This window comes from Hippichthys cyanospilos, chromosome 16, assembly GCF_059441005.1.
Source record: "Hippichthys cyanospilos isolate Australia breed blue-spotted pipefish chromosome 16, RoL_Hcya_1.0, whole genome shotgun sequence".
Classification (NCBI taxonomy): domain Eukaryota; kingdom Metazoa; phylum Chordata; class Actinopteri; order Syngnathiformes; family Syngnathidae; genus Hippichthys; species Hippichthys cyanospilos.
In genome coordinates, this window is record NC_142384.1 from 15,269,788 (window position 1) to 15,295,730 (window position 25,943).

General features: G+C 41.3%; 3 protein-coding genes across 5 annotated transcripts; 1 reads left to right on the forward strand and 2 right to left on the reverse strand.

Moving 5' to 3' along the window:
- Nucleotides 1-76: 76 nt before the first annotated feature.
- Nucleotides 77-7,717, reverse strand: LOC148410861 (aconitate hydratase, mitochondrial-like). The gene is made up of 18 exons (XM_088437784.1): nt 7,645-7,717; nt 6,408-6,550; nt 6,069-6,327; nt 5,820-5,912; nt 5,469-5,627; nt 5,216-5,366; nt 5,005-5,109; nt 4,832-4,923; nt 4,402-4,507; nt 4,011-4,168; nt 3,760-3,833; nt 3,523-3,634; nt 3,120-3,302; nt 2,849-2,944; nt 2,292-2,483; nt 1,994-2,126; nt 1,707-1,828; nt 77-1,500 (listed from the first exon to the last, which is right to left on the reverse strand). Exons 1-18 carry the CDS (start codon nt 7,678-7,680, stop codon nt 1,369-1,371), a joined length of 2,346 nt encoding a protein of 781 aa, XP_088293910.1. The 5' UTR covers nt 7,681-7,717; the 3' UTR covers nt 77-1,368.
- A 1,118-nt stretch (nt 7,718-8,835) lies between these two features.
- On the forward strand, nt 8,836-15,614 carry tob2 (transducer of ERBB2, 2). Of its 2 annotated transcripts, none has more exons than XM_088437914.1 (3): nt 8,836-9,066; nt 11,744-11,818; nt 11,921-15,614. In XM_088437914.1, the coding sequence occupies exons 2-3, from the start codon at nt 11,816-11,818 to the stop codon at nt 13,142-13,144; spliced, it is 1,227 nt and encodes a 408-aa protein (XP_088294040.1). In that variant the 5' UTR covers nt 8,836-9,066; nt 11,744-11,815; the 3' UTR covers nt 13,145-15,614. The 2 variants fall into 2 exon arrangements, with proteins under 2 accessions (XP_088294040.1, XP_088294041.1); XM_088437915.1 differs by having other exon boundaries at nt 8,837-9,066; nt 11,744-11,803.
- Nucleotides 15,615-17,083: 1,469 nt separating this feature from the next.
- tefb (TEF transcription factor, PAR bZIP family member b) lies at nt 17,084-25,136 on the reverse strand. 2 transcript variants are annotated; one of them, XM_088437829.1, is made up of 4 exons: nt 24,924-25,136; nt 21,719-22,246; nt 21,071-21,282; nt 17,084-20,217 (listed from the first exon to the last, which is right to left on the reverse strand). In XM_088437829.1, the coding sequence occupies exons 1-4, from the start codon at nt 25,024-25,026 to the stop codon at nt 20,002-20,004; spliced, it is 1,059 nt and encodes a 352-aa protein (XP_088293955.1). In that variant the 5' UTR covers nt 25,027-25,136; the 3' UTR covers nt 17,084-20,001. The 2 variants fall into 2 exon arrangements, with proteins under 2 accessions (XP_088293955.1, XP_088293954.1); XM_088437828.1 differs by lacking the exon at nt 24,924-25,136 and adding an exon at nt 22,621-22,894.
- Nucleotides 25,137-25,943: the final 807 nt, after the last annotated feature.

A 25,943-nucleotide genomic window follows, 5' to 3' on the forward strand; every position in this document is an offset into this window, starting at 1 on the left:
TTGTCTTAATCGCTTGTGGGATGTTGATGTGAGGACTTTTGATTTTCTACCCCCTCCTACAAAAAGAACTCGAGCATTCAGATGAAATTGATTATTTTATTACCGTAATTATTAGCATTAAATACATATTGCACAATAAAAGGAAAATGACACACATTTATATGAGCTTCAAAATCAGGTTCGATTATAAAGATGTGTGAATAACCACTTGTAAGATATTCTACAAACAAACAAAATATTTATGATTTGACAACAGTTGTGTAACTTTGAATATCCAAGTTATGAATAGGGACCATAAAATGAATGCACTCTCATCAAGACTGGCAGCCTACAGTAACCTTCACTTTCATATATATGTATATATTTTGTTATTTACACCCGTCTATACATAACGCAGCAATATAGCACATCATTTACACCAATCTGTGACATTTAAGCATATTTATGGAGTGTTCGCCATATTAAAAAATATGAAAAGTAGAAAGAAAGGACAAAAACAAATGAATCAACATTATGATTTCTTCATTGAACGTAACGACTAGCTATTAAATTGTTGGGAGAATTCATGTATGAATACTGAATTAATTCAGGGACTACTAGGTCCAAAATAATCACACACATAAAAGATTTATTGTTAACAGCTAGATCCCTGCAAAGATTTAAAAACTCATCAAAAAAACAAAAAAAACAAAGAAAAAAACAAAGTGCCCTGATAAAGGCATCTGGACGCTATTGTGTGTTGAGTAGTGTAACAAAATTCTATTTTACCAAAAAAGAAAAAGGGGGGGATCCATGACGATGACAAAATGTCATATTACATGTATGCAAATTGTGAAAGTATTAAATCATGTCATAACATGGGTCACCCTTTCAGTATTTGTATTTGAAAATCCAGTCGCCAATTCTTATCATTTGGGGAATCTATTGTACTTATTGAGATGGCGTGGTCAGTTTTGAAGCTTTACAGCAATAACAATAATTATTTGTGATGTAAAATAAAATAAGCTTTACATACACTCAGGCCATACATACACAAACACAGTCTGTGACAAAAATAAGGAGTACTGCCAATTAGTAAAGTGCTGCTTCGAAATAGATTTGCTAAGCTTCTCACACAAAAGTCAGCTGTGCTTATTTTGTTTGACTCGGCATTGTGCAATCTAATCTGGGGCTGTGTGCGCTTTTCATCTGTCCAGCGACCTTGTGTGTGTGTGTGTGTGTGTGTGTGTGTGCGCATGTGCGAATGCATTCTTTCCAAAAAGGACAAGTGTGGTTATAACAAGGTGTTCACGCGGTCTTTTCGTCCTCTACGTTGACATTTCCCGCCTTCTTCATCCACGCTAGCGTCACCTTCCTTCCGTCAACCAATTACTGGAGCTCCTTCATCCTGTTGAGTGCAGAACCAGCTTTGAACCACTCAATCTGCGTCTCGTTGAAAGTGTGGTTTAGGGTGATGGACTCCTGGCTGCCATCGCTATGTTTGATCACCGCGGTCAGCGGCTGGAGGAAGAAAAACAGATCATGGATGACTCATGTGGATTACATCACTCCAGACAGGTGTCACTTCATTTTTTTATCATTGTTGTCGTAATTTGCAGTGGTATGAAACTCCACTGCAACGTAAACGTAAACTATGTCACTCAGTGTTTGCGAATCCCAATAATACAATCTTCAAGGCTGGTTGAAGTATGCAAGGTGTGACGTACCTTGCCAGGGGCAAAAGATGTCAGGCCGGTGATTGAAATGTGGTCGTCGGGGCGAATTTTGTCATAGTCACTCCCATTGGAGAAAGTTAGTGGCAGCAGACCTTGCTTCTTCAGGTTGGTCTCTGTTTAAATCAAAGGAAAGAAAGAAAAGAAAATGTTTTTATGAATCCTACAAGAACAGCTTCATTCATAGCAAGGAGATACCAATGTACTTACTTTATGTGCTCTATTTACATTTATTTACTTCTATTTGCAGTTGCATATAAGTAACAAGTCATTCTGCTTACCGTGGATTCGAGCGAAGCTTTTGACAATGATGGCACGTCCCCCCAAGTGTCGTGGCTCCAGGGCAGCGTGTTCTCTGCTGGATCCTTCGCCGTAGTTCTCGTCTCCAACCACCACCCAGTTGACTCCATTGGCCTTGGTAAGATCAATTTGGTTTAGTGAAAACAAAACACTGAAAAAAAACTATTACAAAAACATGTTTCTACGTGATCTCTATTGTAGATTTTTAATTAGGTGGGTACGAAACATCTTCTCTGTCGGCGTATTTCAACCCACAAATTCCAACTTCTTGAAGCTCACCTTGTAGTGGCGAGCCACATCCGGCACGCCGTCATATTCTCCTGTAAGATGGTTCTTCACTTTGTTGACTGCGTCGTTCTCAGTGTTGACAGCACCGATGAGCATGTTGTTCGAGATGTTGTCGAGGTGACCGCGGAATTTCAGCCAGGGCCCGGCGGCACTGATGTGGTCAGTTGTGCACTTTCCCTTCACCTGTCCAAAAAAATTCATGAAAAAGAGTATCAAGAAACTGGAATTTATCACATGCGTTTTGGGTTACTCCATATGACATCGGCATGGCGTCCTCACAGTATGTTCAAGGTTCATCGCGTCCCTTTTCCATCCATTGCAGATTTTTAAGCGAAGAAAAAAAAAAATCTAAATTTAGGGTTATGTGCATCTAGTGCAGTAACACCTTGTGCCATAACGTTCCAGACAGCACTAAGATCAACTGAGAAAGATGCAGCATAAACAAGAGCAAAAATAAATGGATGAGAAGTCCAATGATTCCGAAGAGAGAGCATGCCATTCAAGTCATATGTTGTGCGTATTCAAGTAGACTCAGATGTTTGTTTCACCTTTATAAGGACCTTCATGTCTTCCAAGTCTCTTCCATGCCATTTGTCAAAGGGCTCCAATAGCTGCAGGCGGTTGCTGGAAGGGTTAACGTCCACCTGGATAACATCAAATATGAGACCTCATTGTTTTGCGGCTTTTCTTGAAAACGAAGACGACAATGAATTGTATTTTGATAATACTTTACACTCTCTAGCGTTCTACTGTAGTAACTGGTTTTCTTCATCTTGTCCCACCTTCTGCACATACTAAAAGCGATTTGACTGAGCTGACCTCCACAGAGCTGCCGTCAGCTGGAGGATGCTGGTAGGTGTCTTGGCCAGGGTCAAAGTCTCTGGAGGGAAGCTCATCACCGCTGGGGGGTTCCAACTTAAATTTCTCTCCGCTAGGAGCGGTCAAGTAGTCCGTCTCTGGGTTGAAGTTGAGGGTCCCAGCGAGAGCCAAGGCGGTGACAATCTGCATCCAGTTACAGAATAAGCGTTTGAATAACACTCAATTACAGTGACCAAGAGTTATAATGCTTAGGTTCAAAATTGTCAGATTGTTGGTGACAGTTGTTTTCAAATACTTTGGTTACATTAACCATATGTTTGGACGGTTTTCTGCAAATTTGAGGAACAGAATTGTATGCATACATATTGATGGCTTTGGGCATTAAACCTACAGCCATGCTTACCTCAGGAGAGGTGACAAAAGCATGAGTAGCTGGATTAGCATCATTCCTAGCAGTGAAATTTCTGTTGAAGGAAGTCACAATAGTGTTCTTCTCTCCTTTTTTCACATCCTTCCTGTTCACGGTGAATATACAAGGCATTTTAGTATGAATGTCACAACTTCAATTACTAAATTGTGTAAAGCTGTAACAAAAATAGCAAAAGCAAATATTTATATATGAATTTGTACTAGCTCCTACCTGTCCCACTGACCAATGCAAGGTCCACAAGCATTGGCTAGTACGACCCCACCGACATCACTCAGGATCTTGGCCTGGATGACACAACATTAATTGGACATGTGTAGATGCTTTTCTGCCCCTTCCATGCAAACAAACACAAACACATACATATATACACGCATGCGCGTGCACACACATACACCCAAAACCCGTGAGCCAATAACTGTGCTAAATAACTAGACCGCACATTGTATGAGGTTCTGACTTACATATCCGTCCCTTTCAATGGTGGCGCGGATCTGTTCTGAACCGGGTGTGACCGTGAACTGGGACTTGCACTTCATGCCTTTATCCAAGGCCTGCTTGGCAAGCGAGGCAGCTCTGCCCATGTCTTCATAGCTTGAATTTGTGCAGCTACCAATCAGACCTGCAGGTTAATGAGATTCAATACGTTATCAGGTTTGATACACAATGTATGTATTTTCATCATCATAATGATAGCAATAGTTGATATTGTGTCCATATTCATCCAGCAGAGTTGAAAGAGAAGAACATGGAGCTTCCTGAATCAGCAGTAACGCGATCATACCAAGTCAATAGAAAAAAAATATCCCATTACACCAGACAAAGCATTGCAAATTATAAATAGAAAGGACTTACCAACTTTAACCTCGAGGGGCCAGCCGCTCTTCTGAGCAATTGCACCAATGTCGGATACGGGGTGGGCCAAGTCGGGGGTGAAAGGTCCATTGATGTGTGGTTTCAACTGTTAGAAAAGTTGAACAATGAATAAAGACATAACAATCATAAGTGGGTTTGTTCGCAACTAAACAAAGAGAAGAATTTGTGTTCAACAATACAGAATAGACAGCGAGGCGGAACATGTGACAGAGTGAAGACTGATGACGCATCAGGATTTCTTTCAAATGACATTGCAAAACCAAAGAGACGCAAAGACTAGTATTCCCTCAACACAAGTGAAAACATGTTTTATCTTCTAGTTTCTTCAAAATACCCCCCCTTTGCTCTGATTACTGCTTTGCACACTGTTGGCAGTGTCTCGATTAAACACTTCAACAATATACTCCACCTCACTCAGGTTAATCTCAATGGTCTGGTCATATTCACAGCCATTATCAGGAACTAAGTCTTCTTTGAACTCATCAGCTAGGCAGGCAATCTCTATGAAAGAAACAGAAAAAAAGAAACATCAATGAATGATTGAATACTGACAAAAAAAAAAAGACTGTCAAGGTAACTTACCTGCACGACCAGTTTTCTCCAAATAAGTCTTCATGCGATGGTTGTAGGGGAAAAGGGACGTGGTGGCTCCGATTTCAGCACCCATGTTGCAAATGGTGGCCATACCTGGTAAGTAAACAGATTAACTACATTTTAAAGAAAATAACTAACCTGCAAAAATTGGGTAAAAAGGTTGAACATATTTCCGTTGATCTAATAACATTCTCCTTACCTGTACAAGAAATGGAGTCAACTCCAGGCCCATGATACTCTACAATGGCACCTGTGCCACCCTTCACAGTCAAAATGCCAGCCACCTTCAAGATGACGTCCTTTGGAGAAGTCCAGCCAGACAGAGAGCCTGTTAGCTTCACTCCAATCACCTGTAAGCACAATAAAAAGAGGTTAAGAATACAAAAGTAGAGATAAAAACAGACTAAAAACAGAAACAATCACATCGGGTCCAAAGTGATGCAAAAACTCACTTTGGGACACTTGAGCTCCCAGGGGATTCCGGCCATGACGTCGACAGCATCAGCTCCACCGACGCCAATACAAACACAACCCAGACCTCCACCATTAGGAGTATGAGAGTCTGTACCAATCAGCATCACCCCAGGATATGCATAGTTCTCCAAGATTATCTGCACAACACAAGAGGGATTAACATTTTTGGGGAGTTTTCTATTTATAATATTTGGAGGTTTCCAACATAATGAAAATTTTAATATGAACATCAACATTTTTTTTAACTGCGATTTAATCAGCTCAAGTTGAGCCAGGAAAACTGTAATTCTATTTATGTGAACACTGACATTATCTTGTGTGTCGTGTACCTGATGGATGATCCCTGAACCTGGTTTCCAGAAGCCTACTCCATATTTGGCACCAGCAGTTGCGAGGAAGTTATAAACTTCCTGATTCACTTCCTGTGTTACAAGTAAATAGTGAGGTATTAAACACAATGTTTGAAAACAGCACAATTTTGCACTCTACAGAAAAAAAGTCTTGAGATCTTACAATTAGTGGACGTAAAACTGAAAGTACGAGCTGGCTGCGGCGATCTTCTTTGCATTTTTACTCACCTTAGCTCTCTGCAGGTCCTGAGCCCCTCCGATCTGAGCCTCAATCAGATGATCACAGTGGATAGTAGACGGCACTGCCACCTTGGGCAGACCGCTGCTGATAAACTGGAGCATTGCCATTTGGGCTGTCGCATCCTGCATTGCCACGCGGTCCGGGCGCAAACGCAGGTAAGTGCGACCGCGCTCAATTTGCTGCCCTGCCGGATCATCCAGATGGCCGTACACAATCTTCTCAGAAAGGGTGAGGGGTCTGTTGAGTCTGATGGAGGGAACATAAATATTAGGAAGTTGCAGTGGCCATAAGTCAAATCAAATCTATGAGGCCAGTATGGAACTGACCTCGTTCGCACAATGTTGATGTTCTTGTGCATCTGCTCATAGTTAATGCTTGAACCAGGCTCAAAGCGGCTCATTGCCACTTTGGCCTTGGCGCTGAGGGCGGCACACACATGCAGTCGCCTTGCACCGGTTCCAAGGGCCAGCTGCACCGCATCATACAAAAAAAAAAAAAGATTCCAGAAAATTCATTACTTTTGTTGTAAAGTTTAGGGATAAAAACATTGTTTTATAAACATAATTAGATTTCAACACGATAAGAGTTCAACATTTTAGTCACAAAATATGTAAACACTGATGAAACATATATTCACAAAGACTTTCCATGAAAAATATCTTATGCTAGAATTAATCAATATTATAGAGGAATTGTGATTTGCACTTCAGGGCGACCATAACAAAGTCATTTTTCTTCAGTATTTTTCTTCAGTAATTATTTATGTTAACAAATTGTACTTGATCTGAAACCTCAAATTTAAAGTCCACTATGGAGTGAATAGAAAACAACCGACAAATATTATATCTTGCATCGCACCATAAGCAACCAAAATAAGATGCAAGTACGTTCAAGTGAAAACGTGATGTGGGTGAGGCTGCGTTATATAAAATGAGCAAGGGTTCTAGGAAGTACCTTCTCATTTACATTTTCCAGCTTTACTAGAATTGTTAAGTGGCCAAGACCTAAAAAGATGTCAATATATAAAGAAGAAGGTGCAAGCTTTCATACTTTGCATGATGAAAAAGGCAAAAAGAGCATTATGTTTAACACTGTCCCATTTGTTTTCCCAGGTGAAACAACGAGGCAATCCACACAATTATTAATGTGACACATTGCACAAAAGCTATTGCAGCGGTTTCGTGATACTAATACTTCAAATATGAATTAACCTTACTTTCACCTTGTGAAACTCAAAAAGCGAATAACAGGTAAACGGACAATTGTCTGCATCTAATTTAACCACGTATTATATATGAGATGGTTTAATTTTCGCTCACGTCAGAGCGGACGCCGTGCATACGAGCTACACGGTTACATGCGTCACAGCTTCGAGTCAACCAGGGACACTGTGACCTGCCTAGCAACGATTCTGAGTGCACACTCATATGCATTTTGCCCAATAGCAATACACCCGAAACATCTGTCAGTGAACCCCACTCTAGGTCTCCATCAATTCTAAAGTATATTGAATTTGGGGAGACCGTTCATATGTGTGATAAAATGAAATTAGGGGTTTCTTACCCGCAACCGAGTGACAGTAAAACAGTAGGACGCCATTTTGTTTTGTAACAATGTGTCGCACTGATATGATGTCATCCAAATTCTGTCCCGTTATAAACATTACAATCAGACGCCTGTGACAATGAACTCATCTATATATATATATATATATATATATATATATATATATATATATATATATATATATATATATATATATATATATATATATATATATATATATATATATATATATATATATATAAAAATGTAAAAAAAAAAAAATAAATATATATATATATATATATATATATATATATATATATATATATATATATATATATATATATATATATATATATATTTTTTTTTTTTTTTTTTTTACATTTTTTTTGGGGGGGGGGGGTGAAAATGTACTGTACAATACAACGCTTTTATTTTTCGAGAGTTATGTATTTTACGTGCTCGTATCTAAAAGTGAAATTGGCAGTTTAATTATTTGATTTCTTTTACAATACATATAGCGACTTTTCAGTGAAGTACAATTTGTAAACCTATCACATTGAACCTTTTTGCGCTTAAAGGATGTTTCTTTTTTATGATTGATTTCGTACAAATCGTATAAGGCACCTTATGAAATCTAACTTGTCACAAATCACAGAAAAACAGTCCAAGGTGAGCAAAATATTCAAAGTACACTGTAAATTGTCATATACCTAAACTCCAAACGACTACTAACGTCATTATTTATTTGAAAAGAACGTCATTTCCCACAAGTCCTTGTTTAAAAGGCATGTCGTATTCGCTGATGTGAATGGATAACGCAGCCCAATACTTTGTGGGCCCGCCCCTCTCTCAGCCAATCGGTACTCTGTTGCTATCACCGTATATATTTTTAGTAAGCGGTCAGCGCCTTAAGAAACTACAAATATCCCTCCGCGATATTTGCTAGATTCTTATTTTTAACTAAACTATAAAATGAAACGAAAACAATATATTTTGTTCATTTAATGTTTATTTTTTAAAAGCTCGTTAAACGATACTTGTCAAAACGTGAACGTGTTTGTTCAATTTTATCATTTTATCTATCATTATTATTGTATAATATTTAAAGCGTCGCACGTATTATTGATACAGGTAATTAAATGATAATAATTATTACAATCATTTCAATTTAATAACAGAGGAGTTTTCGATCGAGAGAAAATAGTTCCTGTCGTCACGGGCGTGTAGGCGAGTCACACCGTATAAATGCGTCGGCTTGTCCTACCATAAAGTTTCCCTGGACCGTCACTTCAACTGTCAGCTGGAAACTGGCAATTGCTTCAAAAGAACCGTTCCAAGGTGAAACGTTCCACTCGCCGATCTCTTTCTGGGCCCAACGCTGTGAAATCGGAAGAATCTTACGGAATAAAATTAAAGGTCGAAGCCAAGTATTTGCAGGTAAGTCGTGCGTAGCAACCGAAAGGTCAATTTGAGTTTATTAGTTTCTGTATCTGCTTGCTCATTGTGTCGCTCCATCCAAATGTTTGGCTTCACAGCGACACGTCTACTATTTAAGCCTTTGCAAGATTTACAGGTCTTTTCTCTTATCTCGCTCTTTCTGTTTATGTTAGCTTCGCCTCCCAAAGGCTGCACTGTCATGTGTATTATGGATGACGAGGTTGTTTTCGCTCATCTTCAGTATTTGATGTACATGAAATCTAAAAAAAAAACAGCTGGCTGTTCACCTCTAAATTGTCTCATCATTTGCTGATTACATTTTGCTTTTCTTCCCCTGCTCCATTCAGTCGCATGTCAGTGACGATAGGTTCTTTCGATACAAATAAATAAGCAAGAGGCTTTAAAAAGCAACACAAGAATACAACAGAAAATATTCCGTCATGCTAATTAGTGCAAACGGGCACACTATGCTCTTAAATATGGTGTAATCAAAATGGAAAATTTCGTTTTCACAAGCGTGACACTGTTGTTGCAGTATCATTCAACCAATGTTTTAATTATTGTGGGGTTAGTTTGTATTTGTATGGATTCGAACGGTACTTCTGTTTCTGGTTAGGACAAGAGTAAAAATGCAAAATGCGGCCCTCCTTATGATGCAGTGCAGTTCCACACCACTGCAAACTACACCCACAATAATAAACATGTTGTTCAATCAATACCTCTCAAACAATGTTTGTAAAAACCAAGCATTGTCTCTCTGAAGGCCGATGGCTGAATTGATCCCATTGGATTGTCTTAATTATTATGGGCTCTCCTTTAAATGATTACCGTGGTTGTCATGCTTGTGTTTCTTTGACATCACATTAGGCAACGTGAAGGCCAGCGGTCATCTCGCTGAGATTTCACAGCTGAGTGGCACATGTTTGAAGCTCGACGTAAACAACAAAAGTGTGCATCCTGTTTGGTTGTTGAGGTTGCAGCAATTGAACTGTGAAATTCCTTGAGGCATTGTCGTGTGTGTAAGCTAAAAATACTCAGTAAGTAGAAATCTCTAAAGCAATCAATTTTTGTTCAAATGAGGCCTCTAAAACAATCCATTGTCACTTAATTAGGGCAGTGATCAATTGTGTATTTACTGCACCAATCATACCAATCTACAGTTTTTTTCATCCTAGTAATTGTCATTCTGCATTCTCATAATCATGTTTTAGTCAGATAGTGGAAAGATGCTTAAAACAATGCATAGTACAAAATATGTCCCTATTTATAGTCTCCTTCAACCCCCCGCCCACATGTACACATACACAGACACACCTCTTATCCTCTCAATGTCACCTTTTTTCCACGCGGAACTAAAAACAATTCTTACTTTCACGTTTCAGCACATCCAGCTTTATCCTTTGCAAAACTGGAATAGTCTTTTTAATCAGCTCCGTCTTTCAAAGATGAAAAAAAATCCCATCTGGCCAGGGGAAGTTAATGTGAGAGGATTGTTTTTGTGCATGACAGAAAGGAGGGGAGGATTGCGTGCACTGCATGATGGGAAATTGTGTTCTGTGATGGACAATCTGCCATTTTAAATTCTTCCTTGGACATGCGTCTTGTGACGGCGGGTTTTCATTTTTAATCTGACGTTGACTTAGCGCGGGGATGAATGGACTGAAGCATTAAGCAGGAGGTGCTCCATGGGATCAGATTCAGATTATAAAGGATTTATGAAGCCCGCATCACATCTGTCACATCCATCAGTACATCCTGTTCTCTTATAACCATAATATAAAATGGTGCATTACAAAATTATTATGGTGTACCGCAATCAAAAATTATGATTAGAAATTCACATCTAATTGAAATTAATATATTTCTGTGAACGGTGAACATTTGTATAGATTGGATGTAACCAAAATTAATCAACTAACATCAATGACAGCACTTTATTTTAACTAGCTTCACAATTAGCGTCCAGCATATCGGGACTTTTTATGATGCACCAGGACTTTACATGATCCTATGTGATAACTTCTCTTGCTACATTTCGGGTAGCCCAAATTTAAAAAAAAAAAAAAAAAAGAAAAGAAAAAGATGCTATGCTACTCTGCTTGGCTCGAAACCAATAAACTTTTAGTCTCCACTACCTCTCCAGTGACGTCATATTAATTCATTCAATGCCAGAGACGTATTTTCACGTTTTGTTATGAGTCCTATGGAGCGTACAGAAGGATTTTTGTACCTGGTGCTTACATTCCGGCTGTTTCTGAGTATTGTATTATTCAGAAAAGGATATTCACTTCAAGATCATCGAAGGTTGTGGAAGCATAAGCTTTTTTGTCATTCTTTTTCCTCTTTTTATTGTTCCACATTAATGGTGATTGTTTTGCCCAAGGATGTTTGCGCTACCACTCTTTCGAATGTGTCTTGGACCAAACAATGGCCTCCGAGTATTTACATGCCATTTTGGAACCGGGTTATTTATTTTTGGAACACCAAAACAGGTGCAGATAACAGAAGAAGTCAGTAGAGCCAGGCAGACTTTTCTATGGAAACTGGAGTTTTGTCATGTAAAGTAGAATAGATTCAAATAATTGTGCAAAATATCTGTATTTACTTGACCCCTCCTGAATGATTGTCTGGTTCTTGTGAAATACCAACATTTTTTTTTCGCCTTTCATCTTTACAGAGCTGAAGGTGTGGTTTGCTTCACTTGAGACGCCGCCAACCTGCCGTTCCAGCCTTGAAGGTGCCTTTCAAAATGGTGACACTTAAATCACACAGTGTACAATAGAAAGAGACGTGTCAAGAACATTGCGCTTCGCATCGCCTCCCTTTTAAAGCAAACCTCTCGCGTGCTTTGCAGCCCGGTGCAGTCATGCATCTAGAGGTGAAAGTTGCCCTCAACTTCATCGTGTCCTATTTGTACAATAAGCTACCTCGGCGTCGAGCCGACCTCTTTGGAGAGGAGCTGGAGCGGATCCTGATGTCTCGCTTCGAGGGTCACTGGTATCCGGAGGCTCCTCTCAGAGGCTCTGCGTTCCGCTGCTTGCACCTGGGGGCCCCGAGAGACCCCGTCGTGGAGCTGGCCGCAAAGAGAAGTGGACTGGATACGGAGGAGGTGCGCGCAAATGTTCCAGCGGAGCTCAGCGTGTGGATTGACCCCTACGAGGTGTCCTACCAGATCGGGGAGAAGGGGACGGTGAAGGTGTTGTACCTGGAGGACCCCCCAGGCCTCAGCTGTGATGGCGAGCGAGCCGAGGGGATAATGAGAGAGGTTAAAGGAGAGACCGAGTTAGAGGAAGCCAAAAGTTTGGGCTTCAATCCAGACGCCCAGGTGTTTGTTCCCATCGGAAGCCAGTTATCTCCTTCCCTCATGGCGCCGCTCTCCAGTTCGCCCACGCCGCCGTCTGTCCAGTCCGGCCCCGCCCTGTTCAACTACCCCACCTCCAGCTCGCCCGCCGACCCGGCCGCTCACTCCTCCAACACGTCCACTCCCTCTCCTCCGAACAGCGGGATACCATACCTGACCGCCCAGCAGCCCGCCCCCTCCCTCCCCGCGGCCCGCCCTCAACCGATCACCTTCACTACCGCCGCTTTTGCCGCCACCAAATTCGGCTCCACCAAAATGAAGAAATGCAGCGTGGCCGGGTCGGCGGGCGCTTCCAACGTCGGAGTCCCGCCCGTCCAGAGGATGATCTCCCACTCTCCCACCTCCGTCTTGGCCCCGGAAATGTTAAAGCACAAGTCGCTCTCTCTCTCCATGCACTCACTTGTGGGTCCTATCCCCAGCCAGCTGTCCCCCAACGCCAAAGAATTCGTCTACCCGGGATCCCAGAGCCCCCTATACTTTGACGCAGACCCCCAACCCATGCAAGCCCACGCTAGCCGATTCCAGCCGCCGCACAGCGTCAACGCCCACCCGTCCTTTGACCCTTTCTCCAGCCCTCCTCCCTCGCAGAGCGTTGGCGTCATGGGCACCAACGGCGAGATCTCCTACCTGGAGAAACCTCAATTTGTCGAGGGTTTAGGAAGCTACAACTTGCAATATCCGAGCCAGTCCTTCCAGCCTGTCGTGCTGGCCAATTAAACATGTCAAAAATTGGCCCGGGAGCTCCAGACATAATATATTTTTTTCAAACAAACTCTCCTAATACTAATGCAAGCTAACACTTAGTTTTCCTACAGAGATTTCAACATGTAGCTTTCTACAGAGATTTAAAGACGCTCTCATCTCATGATATTTTTGTCATCACGCGTTCCGCTTTGAATTCATCATCGCCATTGTTATTCTGTAATGGGCACAAACTGCGGGAAAGCTTCGGTTTGCACGTCAAGCTGTGGATAAAAAGGACCTAGCCAAGTATTGCACTTTGCTCTGCAATCTGTTCATGCAGTGCTGACTATTCGGGTAGGAGGAGGAGGAGGAGTGAGCTGGGGAGGGCGGTCTGCGCTTGCATGTGTTGTGATGCCGTGGCTCAATGTGATCTGAAAACATTGCGTGATGGGCGCCTTTGCACGCCGACATCACAGCAGTATATACAGAAACTGTTTATCATCAGCGAGAACACGTCCGCGGAATGTTTTGGAGATGAAGTGAGCAAATAGAAAAATGTAATTCATCTGCCACGGGGAAATTGCAGCGGGGAAGGTCGCGGGAACCTCTGTGAGGGAAGAGAGCTTTGCATCTTAAGAAGACGGCGCTCACGTGCGCACGCCTGCAGTCATGTGCGCCAGCATACATGTAGACTTTGTGCAATCTGCACACAGCTGAACGTGCATATACACATTCCCGCTCAACCGTGTGTGAAGGTGAACAGGCAGCCAATTGCAGTTGAGGAGGTGTCCAGCAGTAAAGAACGAAGAGATTTTGATAAATGGCTCGGTGTGACTTTAGGGATGCAGGGGTGCTTTTCTTCAGCATGGAAAAGAGGAGAAAAGCCTCAGTGGTGTCCGGCGCGTATTGACTTTGAGAGCGACGTTTTTAAAACCCCGAACACGTTGCCGGTGAGCTTAAATGGTCGCGAAGCGAAAGGCTAACGCCGTCCTGCACCTTCTCGAAACGCTTCAGTGCGGAGGCAGAACAGAAAAAGGTGAAGCTGCTGCTTGTCTTCTGGTTGTCAAGTGGACGTCGGTGAATGTTCTTTATTGAGGGCAGGCAGGCTCGTGTTACTATTTTAAGCTCATCGCACCTCTTTGACTCCTCATGTTTGTTATGACAAAATGGTCAGTTAGAGCACTACTCATTCCCATTTTTTTCTGGCATTCCGCTGTCATCACAAAAAAAATGCAAGCGGTTCAAAAACATACTGAAGATGTGGACACATTTACTGTTTTTCTAGACGGAGATATGTATTTGTGTTTTGTACTCAAGGATCATTAACTTTTTTTTTTTTTTTGCCCTTTCACCACCCTCTTGGAGAATGTGACAGGAAATATGGATTTTGTTCTGTAATTTAAAAAAAAACATGATAGTTCTATATTTTTGTTTTTGCAAATGTAATTATGAAGTCTAAATACTGTTCTTTTGTTCAAATTCTTTTAGTTTCTTATACGCTGAAGTTATTTTTGCAGAAATAAACCTGAATATATGCAAATTGAGAAAAATAAATGTAAGTATTACAATTATGTACAGAGTCCAGTATTGAATGTGTATTGTACCTTGTACAGCAGCAGTCTAAAGAGACGGGTTAAATGTATTTAAGATGGGGATTTCGAGAGCTGAATGTTTACAAGCGATGGTTCATATCACTGTCCTATAGCTGCTACCCGGAATTCCACCTTCCCCGGAAAATTCCTGCATTTTTGCGCATTTGCAAAATGCAAGTATTATTATTCTCGTCAACTATTCAAACCGTCATTGACCTATCCTCCGCTTAAGTGTGACCTTCTGGTCTCCATGGTATAGCCATATCCCGGACCCAACGGCCCTTGTCAAGTGCAATGTAAGGTCATAATTGAAAAGACCCTGGAGTGGGTTTCTACCTCTCATCTCCCGGAATAGCTTCTGAGTATGTGGGTATAATGGGAAGGATGAAAGAAATGAATGTTGTTGTTTTAGTCAGCCCCGCTTGAGATGGCCTGCAACTAGGATACCTGCATATTTAATTGCACTTAAAAGAACTCCAAATAGGGTGTGCGTATCAAATTTAGAAGAAGTGCATTGTGTGTGCTCCAAAATGATGCACCTCCATTTGAAGCGCAGGCTATCCTACAATCGGGGTTGAGGAGAAGCAAGGATTTTGTATTCTGATGTTCTTTGCTCGTACCGTGTTTTATTTTGTACTTTGGAATATTCCATTGTTACGAGAGTTTATTTTCTATGTGACCTTAGGCATTAAAATGAAGAATTAAAAAGATGTACAAATAGTTCTTTCCTTTTTTATTTTTTTCCTATTTTGTATCCGATATGTACACGTTGTAGATGTTTATCGAGTCTTTCACGAATCAAATGCAATGACCTGTTTTCTTGGGATGGGGTATTACTACTGCAGTTTCTTATTGTATCAGATTTCTTTTTTAAGTTTGTAATAAAACGACCAGTAAGCATGGAAAATAAACTGAGCGCCTCGTTGTGGTTTCTCGTGCTCTGAACGCATCGCTCCATGTATGGTGGCGTAACAGTTGCATTGTGGGAAATGTGGTTCTGATGTGTGTAAAGCCCCTGAGGGCCGGTTCTAAAAATAAATATCATCCCAGGAGCCATAGAAAAACTTACTGCAGGACAGATTCGGCCTTTGACATTTGTACGCTAAACGGAACTGACAATGGCAACAAAGCCAACTTCAAAATAAACACACCAAACAATACATGGCCATCAATGCAGTGGTGGGCTTTTATTTTGAAGTTGGCCTTTGTTTGGTTAATCATTCTCATGACTCCGTTTTATATTGCTGACATGATATGACAGCTTACCATTACGTTGTCCTTGTATGATACAGCACAAGTCTATACGGCGTTAGCGCAGGCCACTATCGACGTGATGCATTCAAACGCATAAAAAAATCCATCCATGCAGTAAATGTAACTACAAATCAAATTATTTTTCAACATGCTTCCACCCACCATCTGAACTCAAGCAGAGCTTTGTTATTGGCACGGATTGTCCGTAACAAACACCATGTTCAAACATAAGGTGGTCCATATGTGCACTTGGCTCCAGGACACGCTGGGTTGCAATTTCACGATCAACTTTCCGAATCGAATCGTTTACCCGAAAATCATAATCGCGAAAGTCAGAAGACCCCCGCCCCATGCGTGGACAGACCGCCTGTCTCTCCGAGCACAGCATGAGTGACGCATCCGAATATTGCAGTAAACAAACTCCAGTGATGTTTGATCAATAATTCAAAGCAAATATGAAATTCTCTGCTGGTGAGGAGCCAGATTGCGCACCGCCCACTTCTGGGTTCCATCAGATATTACTGCAGATTTCATCATACAGCTCCCTGACTGGCTTGTAGCCTTTGTATGCGTGTTGGGAGGTGGGAGCAGAAAGCAGCTGTAACGTTGCCTGGCGCTCTCTATAGTAACGTGTTGTGAGACATTTATCATGCATGGCCGGCCTCATCCTTGACTCTCCTCTACATCTCCCTCACGTTTTCCTCCATCCATCTTGTTTTGCCCCACCTCAGCAGTTCCTCTCCCCCATCCTCTCGCCCCTCCCTCATCAGTAGCCTCCATCATCTCTCCGGCTTCTCAGAACTCCTCCCTTCCACTGCCATACTTTCCTTTCTCAACACACACGCCCATCCTCTTTGAGGCTGCTGCTGTTACGCAACACTGCTCCCCTGTGTGTGGATGTGATCATTACGCAATAGCTCCTACTTTTCTGGAATACTGATGAGGAGCCGAGGAAGCGGTTGTTAGGAGGGGAAAACGCGTGCAGCATCCAAACAAAAACACCGTGAGTGCATGTGCAGACAAATGGCATAGGAAATCGCACTATTGCACTATTTGTCAACACACTGGGAGGTTGAAGCTGTTTGATGACAAGTCAAGGTCAAAGAGAACTGAATTGTTTTTTTTTTTTATCCTAGTTTATTATTTTTTTTAAATGCATGATACGCGATACAGACCTACGGCACTGCAGTGTCATGTATCCATACATGGTTAGGACAATAAACAAAAACACCCAACAGAATCTTTTTTTTTTTTTTTTACGAAGTAATGCAAAACACCCCAAAACACAGAAAAAAATAATTTTAGTTGTAGCTGCTTCAAATAGCTGATAAGTGTAAATAATGCCAAGAACTAAAACAGGGCTGTTTTCTTTACCTTCAAAATGTACACATTAGCATCACCAACAGGTAAAGAAAACATTTTCATATAGGTTGTGCTTGACAATTTGTTTTACACCGAGGAGCATATATCTTATACATGCACATTACTAAACATATAAGACAATATTTTAGTTTGTGTTGTGCATCAAATAAAAGTATACAAGACACAAATAAAACAAGAGCTTGCACGTACTTACCTTCAAAGTGGTGCTAATGCAACACCTTTGAGAAACACGCATGCAACTACCCTTTCATTTTATTATAAGTGGAACAGACTTGATAGAATCTGAAATTGTTAAGATATTAAAGCAGATCTCTGTTATCTTTGCTATTTTCACTGCTTTGGAAAAAAAAAACTGCTACACCAACATTAATCAATATTTAATCTAAAAGATTCAGCACATAGTCAGAATTATGCACAACAGTGAATTTAATTTAAAAACTCACTGGCTGTATTGACAGTCCAATGCAGTGCATATTTTATTTGAATGTCAATGCAAAATAAAGTCTGGAAATTAGAAATGTCTGTTATACTACACCCTCTTGAAATTGAAACGACCGAGAAAACACTTAAGCACCAACTGATCCAGTAAATCTAGATATAGATTAATTTGCAGTTCAGGAAATAATCCACACAGTGATCAAAAGATGTCATTTTCAGATGATGTTTGGCGTTTGCCCCAATAGGAAATCAAGCGGATCACACTTAGATGGCTGGTATTCTTATGCAGGTCATGACATCATAAATACAGATGCTCTGCATTAATACGCCCATCGTGAAGCATGTCTGCTCTCTAGTGACAATTACAAACATAAGTACACTTGGTGTAAAAAAAAAAAAAAAAAAAAGACTGATAGAATACGACGTACATCTGGTTTCATGCATTAGGATCCTGGACTACAAAGGATCAAACTGGAAGCACAAAAGACATCATGGCAATTTTTTACATATCATCACTGATATCAAACAATAATGGTATTATTGCCACAATTATTGGCGCACAAGCCAACCAATCACCCACTCTCACACACACACACACACACACAATAAATCAGCATTGGGTAAAAACACCAGGGTCTTGTAACAGTCTGTGATGTACTTACTAATCAAAACAGACAGCCACCCTAACTCATAAAAAAAGAGAGGATTTGATATTTTGCCAAATAGGCCTAACGCTGTTTTTTCTGTGCGCTACCTACTTCAACCATCATCTATTTAAACCCCCCTCATACCAGAAGAAATGATGGCTGAGGTAAATCAAAATGTACCCTGCCATTTGCATGTTAGACACACACATACAGTAGTATACTGGATGTAGACAAAGAATCCCTTAGAACTACATAAATCTGTTTTTTAAAAACACAGTTAATCCATTGGAGTCCCTGCTAAATCATTGGTTTCATTAGACATTTTCCTCAAAGGGATAGAAAGAATCTGATATATTCTTGTACGTCACAATCAATAGATGCATTATTACCATCAGAATAAATACAGCACTCATTGACTATTTGGCAAATATAAGGAATAGTATTGGATTATAAAGACAGTCGAAATCCCTGTTTTAGGATATGAAGGCTTTATTTACAGGGTTTAAGAGCAGTCCTTTATGGACGGCTCAATTATTTATTTTTTTTAACAATCCAGCCATCATTACACTAACTTAAGGCAGGTGAGGGCTTCGAGCGCCCTCTACTTGCAGAGTGTAGTAAAATAAACATCCTCACGTACGTACCCCTCCACAAACGGGAGGGCCTTATAAATCTTCAAGCCGATACAGTTGAAAGTAACCTGAATTTAAAAGGAAAACAAACTGCAGCTTTGTTTGTGAAACCGACTCCAAGGCCATGTTTTTTAATCAAATCTTTTATGAGGCTTGGGGAGCTGATTTGAGATTAGTACGGGGCTTCATGCACGTTTTCTATTAAGCTACCGCCCCTCCCACAGTGATAATAAGGTACCTTCAACCACGAGTCTTCTTAGAAAAAGTGCAACGAGGGACTACATACGGGAGATGAATATACATATTGTGTGTTACTTGACAGAAGAACTAAACAAATTCTCTGTGGTCATACTTCCACCACCTGAGGCAATCACTACCCGCGATCCAGGTCCGAGTACCTGATTTCTACTTAATTCTTCTTCTGTCTCAGCGTCTACATCCCCCCCTTGAGGAAAAGGAATTTGACACGATAATAAGCGCGACACAAGGAAAGGTGAGAGGAGCGGGCACCATTTTAAATCCACGACTACTGGCAGTCATGCTTTGGTCCACTACAGGAAGTGCTATGCAGTTATTGAAAGAAAAAAAAAAAAAAAGATTTGCGTGACTGCGTTATCAGCCTGCCGTTTTCATAATTCCTGACTTCCTTGAAAGTATCTCGAGAGCAACCGTGTGGGAGTGTTATCGCCTTCCTCTGGGTGAAGGAGCCAGGCGCTCTCCACAGACCTTCCCGCGACCACCGCTCCCAGCCTAGCCCCCCCGAGTGTGTATCCGACACTCCAGCGCCAGGATGGGACCCGCAACCGGAGCTCGGCACAGTGACCGGAGGTCAGCAAGAGTGCAAATTTAGAGTTCCCTCGTGTGTTTGTGTCTGTGTTGAATTCTGCGGGGTAGGAAGTTCTGCTTTTTTGTTGGATTGATGATCGGATTTTTTTACCAGGTCTTTACAATGGGCCGTACTTGGCCTCGTAGCGGGCCACCAAGTTTTTGCAGCGACCGCAGTCTTTCCGCATCTCGGCCACTTGCTGCCGCAGGGCTGCGTTCTCCCGCTCCAGGAAGGAAGCGCGCACCGTGATCTGGTTCTCTTTGAGACGCCGGGCGTCGCGGGAACGTTTGGCAGCCAGGTTGTTCTTCTTCCTCCTGGACCAATATTTGTCATCCTGGGCAAAATTAAGAGAAAAGCCGTGTTTTTTTGGGCAGTTTGCTCAATAGTTGGCAATTACAATTTTTTCCTGCTCTGTAGTGAGAATGCATTTTTTTAACAAACACAAATTGAGAATGCATTTTTTTAACAAACACAAATATTACATCTGTATTACAGTACACAAATTTATAGGAAATGAAAATACGGAGGACCCTCACGTCACTCCAAAGGTAAATGCAATTTTATTTTTCCTTTATATAATTTTTATTTATGATGTTATTTAATTATATACATGTATACTATATATAATAAGTACTCACTATACCATTTTACTTTTTTTTATATGTATACAAAATCTTATAGTTTTACCTTGGGTTTTGCACGCATTAGCTAATTAGCATAGGTTTCTATTGTCTGCGATCCCAACTCCGCAACGGATTAATTTCATATGGCGAGGGTCCACTGTATGGTAAACAGTAAGGGTGTCAGATTAACATATTGTGATTATCATTATTATTATTATTGTGACGATTTTGATTAATTAGTCATGCCTAAAAGTGTATTATTTATATGTGTTACTCTCATTTTTAATCTCTTGTGTTTTCTGTATGCTGATTACATCAATTTTTATACTTTGTGCTCGAGTTGGGTTGAAAAAAAAAAAGGTCAATCACACCCTGATGTAGACGCTGATCGGCAAAATACAAATTCAACAATACAGCCCCCCCCCCAAATTGCAGTATTTGGGATATGACATTTACATACTGCTACCTTCTCAGGTCAAATTGAATTCTTTTCATTATAGTTTTAGTATACAGCAAAGAATATCAGAATTTTGACAAAGCATGTCTGCGAGTGAGTCAAGATACCTTCTGCTCATTGGGAACAAACACTTTCTTGGCTTTCTTGATCATGGGTTGCGGCTTGAGCTCCTCTTCGGAGAACTTGTGTTTGCGCGGGTTGAACAGCTCGCCCCCAGGCACGCTGGACAGGACCAGGTCAGTTGGATCCGGCTGAAAGTTAACGTCCACCTCGATTTCGTCCGGGTTGATGGGAGACGGTGTGCGACGCTCCCCAGTTCCTGTCAGTGCACAAATGGAGCATAGAGCTTGTAAGGAATAGTCAAAACAAGAGGTTTTAGCTTCCAAGCACTAAACAAACAAAACTACCATTCAGGAATTTTTGGAAGCTTTGATTTTAAAATGACAAATTAATCCATTAAATTTGATTTATTGCCCGGCTCTATCTCATGTTTTAAAGTCATTGCATTGCAGCAAATGCACCGCAATACCGACGAAAAAGTTTCACATTAAAAAGCCATCCTTCAAATCTTATCATGCCCCAGATAACAAATACACATATCGAATCATCTTTTCTTAGAAGATGTGCACACCACTAGCGATTATATAGACTTACTGTGTATGGTTTTCACAGTCATAATGGCTCTCTGAGGGAAACCAGAACCCTAACAAAAATCAGTTTGACACCTCTAAGATGACATGAATAAAATGTCTCACCAAGATTCTGCTTCTTGACTGCCACAGCTTCTACAGGTTTGGCCTCAAAGGCCAAAGATTCCTCTTCTTGTTCCTCATCTTCATCTTCGTCGTCATCTTCTTCCAACTTAGCGGGCATTAACGTGGTGACAGTCACAGCTTCTTCTGGTTCCGAGGCCACCGTAGTGGTGTCAGGAGCAGGTGTAGGAGACCCAGATGCAGATGTTGTCGTTGCGCTGGCAGTGGCTGTAACCTTGAGGGCGTTCTTGCCTTTCCCAGCCCTGGGCGTCAGCGTCTTCTGCAACTCTTCATCCTCTAGGCTTGCAGGGATCCCATTCTCCAACAGAAACTCATCCAGGTCCATGTATTCTAGATGGAAGGTCTCGCCATCGTAGGGGATGGTCTTCTCCCAAATGGCTGGGGTCAACGAGGCCGACACCCCTCCGGCGCTGCCCCCACTGCCTCCCCTTGAAGCCCCATCAGGGCTGGCTGCAGCAAACCCGCCTCCCTCCACAGCATCAGCTGAGCCCAGCTTCTCCTTCTCGAGCTCTGAATTCAGCACACGAGGGGGAAAAAAAGCATTTCAATTCACGAAATAGGGCGAGAGTGAGGAAAGAGTTTCTCTTGATATTGTGGTAGGAATAAAGATTATGGCGGATAAACAAAGCGTCTGTCAATGTCAGCGACAGGATGTTTCAATAAACAAAATAACACAGTGTTGCTTGGTCTACAAGCGCAGCTCGTAAAACGCTGAACAAAATTACCAAGGGAGAAATACGCAACATGAATCGACCGTAATTGGTTAGGGGGCGTGTGCGGGTACGCAGTACGGCGCACTTGGAACTTTTTGTTCTTTTCGATTTCCGAGCTGCACCGAACGAACGCTTCACAGTCACGTTCACTTTTTGACACGGCGCTCTTACCGTCGTCGCCTTCCTCCAGAATATTTGGAGGGGGGATGTCCATAATCTTCTTTATAACAAACGGAAAAGACTTCTGCTTAGTCGATGAGTCGACGGTTGTATCGGGCTGAAGCGCGACAGCCACCGCTGTTTTGCCAGGCATCGTTCGTCACAAAATTGATGTATATATCAACGATACTGTGGGTCAACTTCTGCGACGTAAATCCACCAGTCGACAAGAGAACACAAATGCGGAAATTACAGCGAACCCCTTTGTGTTGTCCCTGCCTGTCCAGAGCTCGTGCTAGATATTCATTAGACAAAAACCGCGCCCATTTGGGGGCATAGTAGAAGCTGATTGGTTGCTTATTCTACCATGTGACTGCACTGTCTTGACCGGGATACGCCAGTTGGTTCTTTTCTCTTCTTGTTTTATTATTATTATTTGCTTCTTCGAGATCAAACTTCCTTCGTTTGGAATACGAGTTAAATTCTGAAAATATGTCATAAAACCCACTAAGTTATACCAGATGAGGACCTGTTAACACTCTAAAACGGCACATTGGATATATTTTTTAATCTGTACATGTACACAAACCGATCCACAGCTATTACAACTTCTCATTTTTTACCGCGTTACCTTCCACACACAAATAGTTTGAAAAGCACCGTACGTGGGTTGCAGACTCGCCTGCAACCGAATCGCAAGAACACTCGTGGCAAAACACGTGCCCCCGCCCTCACTTCGTTCACGTGACAGTACAAACCGTGTAGGGGGCGTGGCCGCGTGTTGCTCTGCACGTGCAGCAACTGACTTGCTCGCCTTTGCCGTTTTTTAATGGATTTTTAATCGAATAAAACCAAATACAAAGGACCGATTGTAAAATATTTTGAACGACTGTCTTTATTATCCCGTTTTTTTATCACGAGACCCAGTAGGCCAAAGGGTCGCATTCCATGTGACCGAAAGTACAGTACAAATATATTTACTTATTTATTTGATATTAAAAACCCTTGACCCACAATTCTTATTGCGAGCTCGTGGCACCGATAACTCGGAGTTTTCTCTTTCTCACGTTCTGGTGCACGCGATGTTTTTAAAGCGAGAGCAGCGCCAACAAGTTCCGCGCTGCCTGGAAGGCAGTTATCTGATTTCACAGATATGGCGTTCAAAGTGCACATTGCGGCACCGCACGTGTGCCGTCCCTCGGAGACAGAGCCAGTGAGAGGAAACTGACTGGTAAAAGTCCAGAGTAGACAACGCAATCTTATAGCACCTTAAATGTTGTATACATACTGTCATAGTTCATAATGCACCTCACCAGAGTCACCACTACCGGTAGATTATTGTTTACATACATTATTATCATCATTATTATGGCAGTGGTTATTTATGAAATAAATCAATGTTAATAGATTAAGCACTTTTCACCTATTCAATGTGAATATGAACACAAGGTAGGTAATTGAATTGATTGTAGTGTCCTCTAGTGGCCATTCTCATTGTTACAGCGAGATGACGAAAAATCCACGAAAAATGACAAAATCTTTTTTTTTTTTTAATATTCTAATACGAATGCATTATTTTATGTTATGGTTAGTGTTAGAGACAAACAACCAAAACAGTCTGAATTAGACACAAAATGAAACAGCACTTCAGTTAATGAAATAGAGCTACTGGGATCAAACATCCATAACATAATTAAAACAAAATACGAAAGCCAATATAAGACACACTCACAACCCCAATATGAGAATTAATGCAGAGAGAAATATATAAATAGTAGACGTTCATAAATGCGCAACATTAATATTCGCAGCCATCAGGGGGCGTTTAAAAGTAACTACAGTACACGAAAACTTTAGGTTTCACTTTTACAGCCTAAGCATTTAGCCATGAATTTGTGAATTTTGCCTAAAATCTACTAAACATTCACGAGTTAGCAAAATAATCTACAGCTCAAGACTTCCAATGAGATTGTCAACTAAGAATGTCCACGTCTTTGTGGACATTGCACGGAGAGTACCATTATATACAAACTCTTGTTTATACAGTGCACCTGACATTAAACACTTTAAATCTTGATAAAGTCATGCTATTTTACACATTGTAGACTCACCTTAAGCCTTATAATTCAACACTATGAAAGTAACGTGCACAGCAACAGCAACATAATTCGAATTGCTCAATCCTAATAGCTGCTTTATCAAACAAAACTACACACGCGATTCCATAGATTGAATACAGCCATCTTTCAAGCACTATAAACTACGTTAAAAACTTATCAATAAGATCTGGGGAAAAAAATGAGACATGTTCTTACCTCCGTCATCAAAAGCTGGAAAGGAGAAGGGATAATCAGCCAATGATCTAATGAGATCAGGAACTTCTCCCCTGTCCCCAAAAATGTGATTAAACGTTGACATCCTGAGCGATGACAAGACGAAAAAAGGTGTACAACGAGACAAGCGGCGGTTGCTACTCTAAGCTCTCGACTGTAGACTTTCCAACAACTTTCAAGCCGCAAGTCACTCACATCACGAGGACGCCTGCATGTGCGCAAACAACTTGGATGGGAATAACCCCGGTTAACCGCGCCCCCTGCTCCAAGTGATTGGAGCAAACACCTGCCAGTCTTGCCGTATGGCCAATCATGAAGCAAGAAGGTGGGTCTAAACGGGAGAACCACAACACAGCTCCAGCACATGCTTCATGCTCGAGCACATTTGCATCCACGCACGGCTGCACGTGGAAGAGGAGACTGCGTGGGAGGGTGCGCGTATGCGCCACCTACCGACCACTACGATTACAATCTGCTGGTTATTTGTCTGTAACTGTATGAAATGATCATCTGTGAATAGAGCTTGTTCTAATGACAGCTAATTATGACAGTGGCGTGCAGCAAGGCGAGTTTCAATGTCAGCGATATTCATTGAGCCGATAAAAAGAGGAAAAGACAGGTAATCAGAAAGAAAAAAGCTGCCATTTCCTTAAAGCAGTTACTGAAGTGCAAATCACAGAAACAAATAAATACAACAACAAAACAGATAAATGGAAACAAAAACCTCACAGCCATTATAAAAGATCACAAACAAAAAACACGCTGAGGACAACGCGGCGCCATATCAAAAATCACACAAAAACAAAAAAACAAGCACTTTATAAGAGACAAAACAGAAGAATTGCAAGTTTAAAAAAAACCCTGATTTGCCCTTGCCTAATGTGTTTTTGTCTTTTGAAATATGGGTGAGTTTTTTTGTTTGCGATCACCTTTTTTGTTTGCTTCTTTATTTGTTTTTGTGATTTGCACATCAGGGCCAACTTACTTGTTGACTTGACCAAC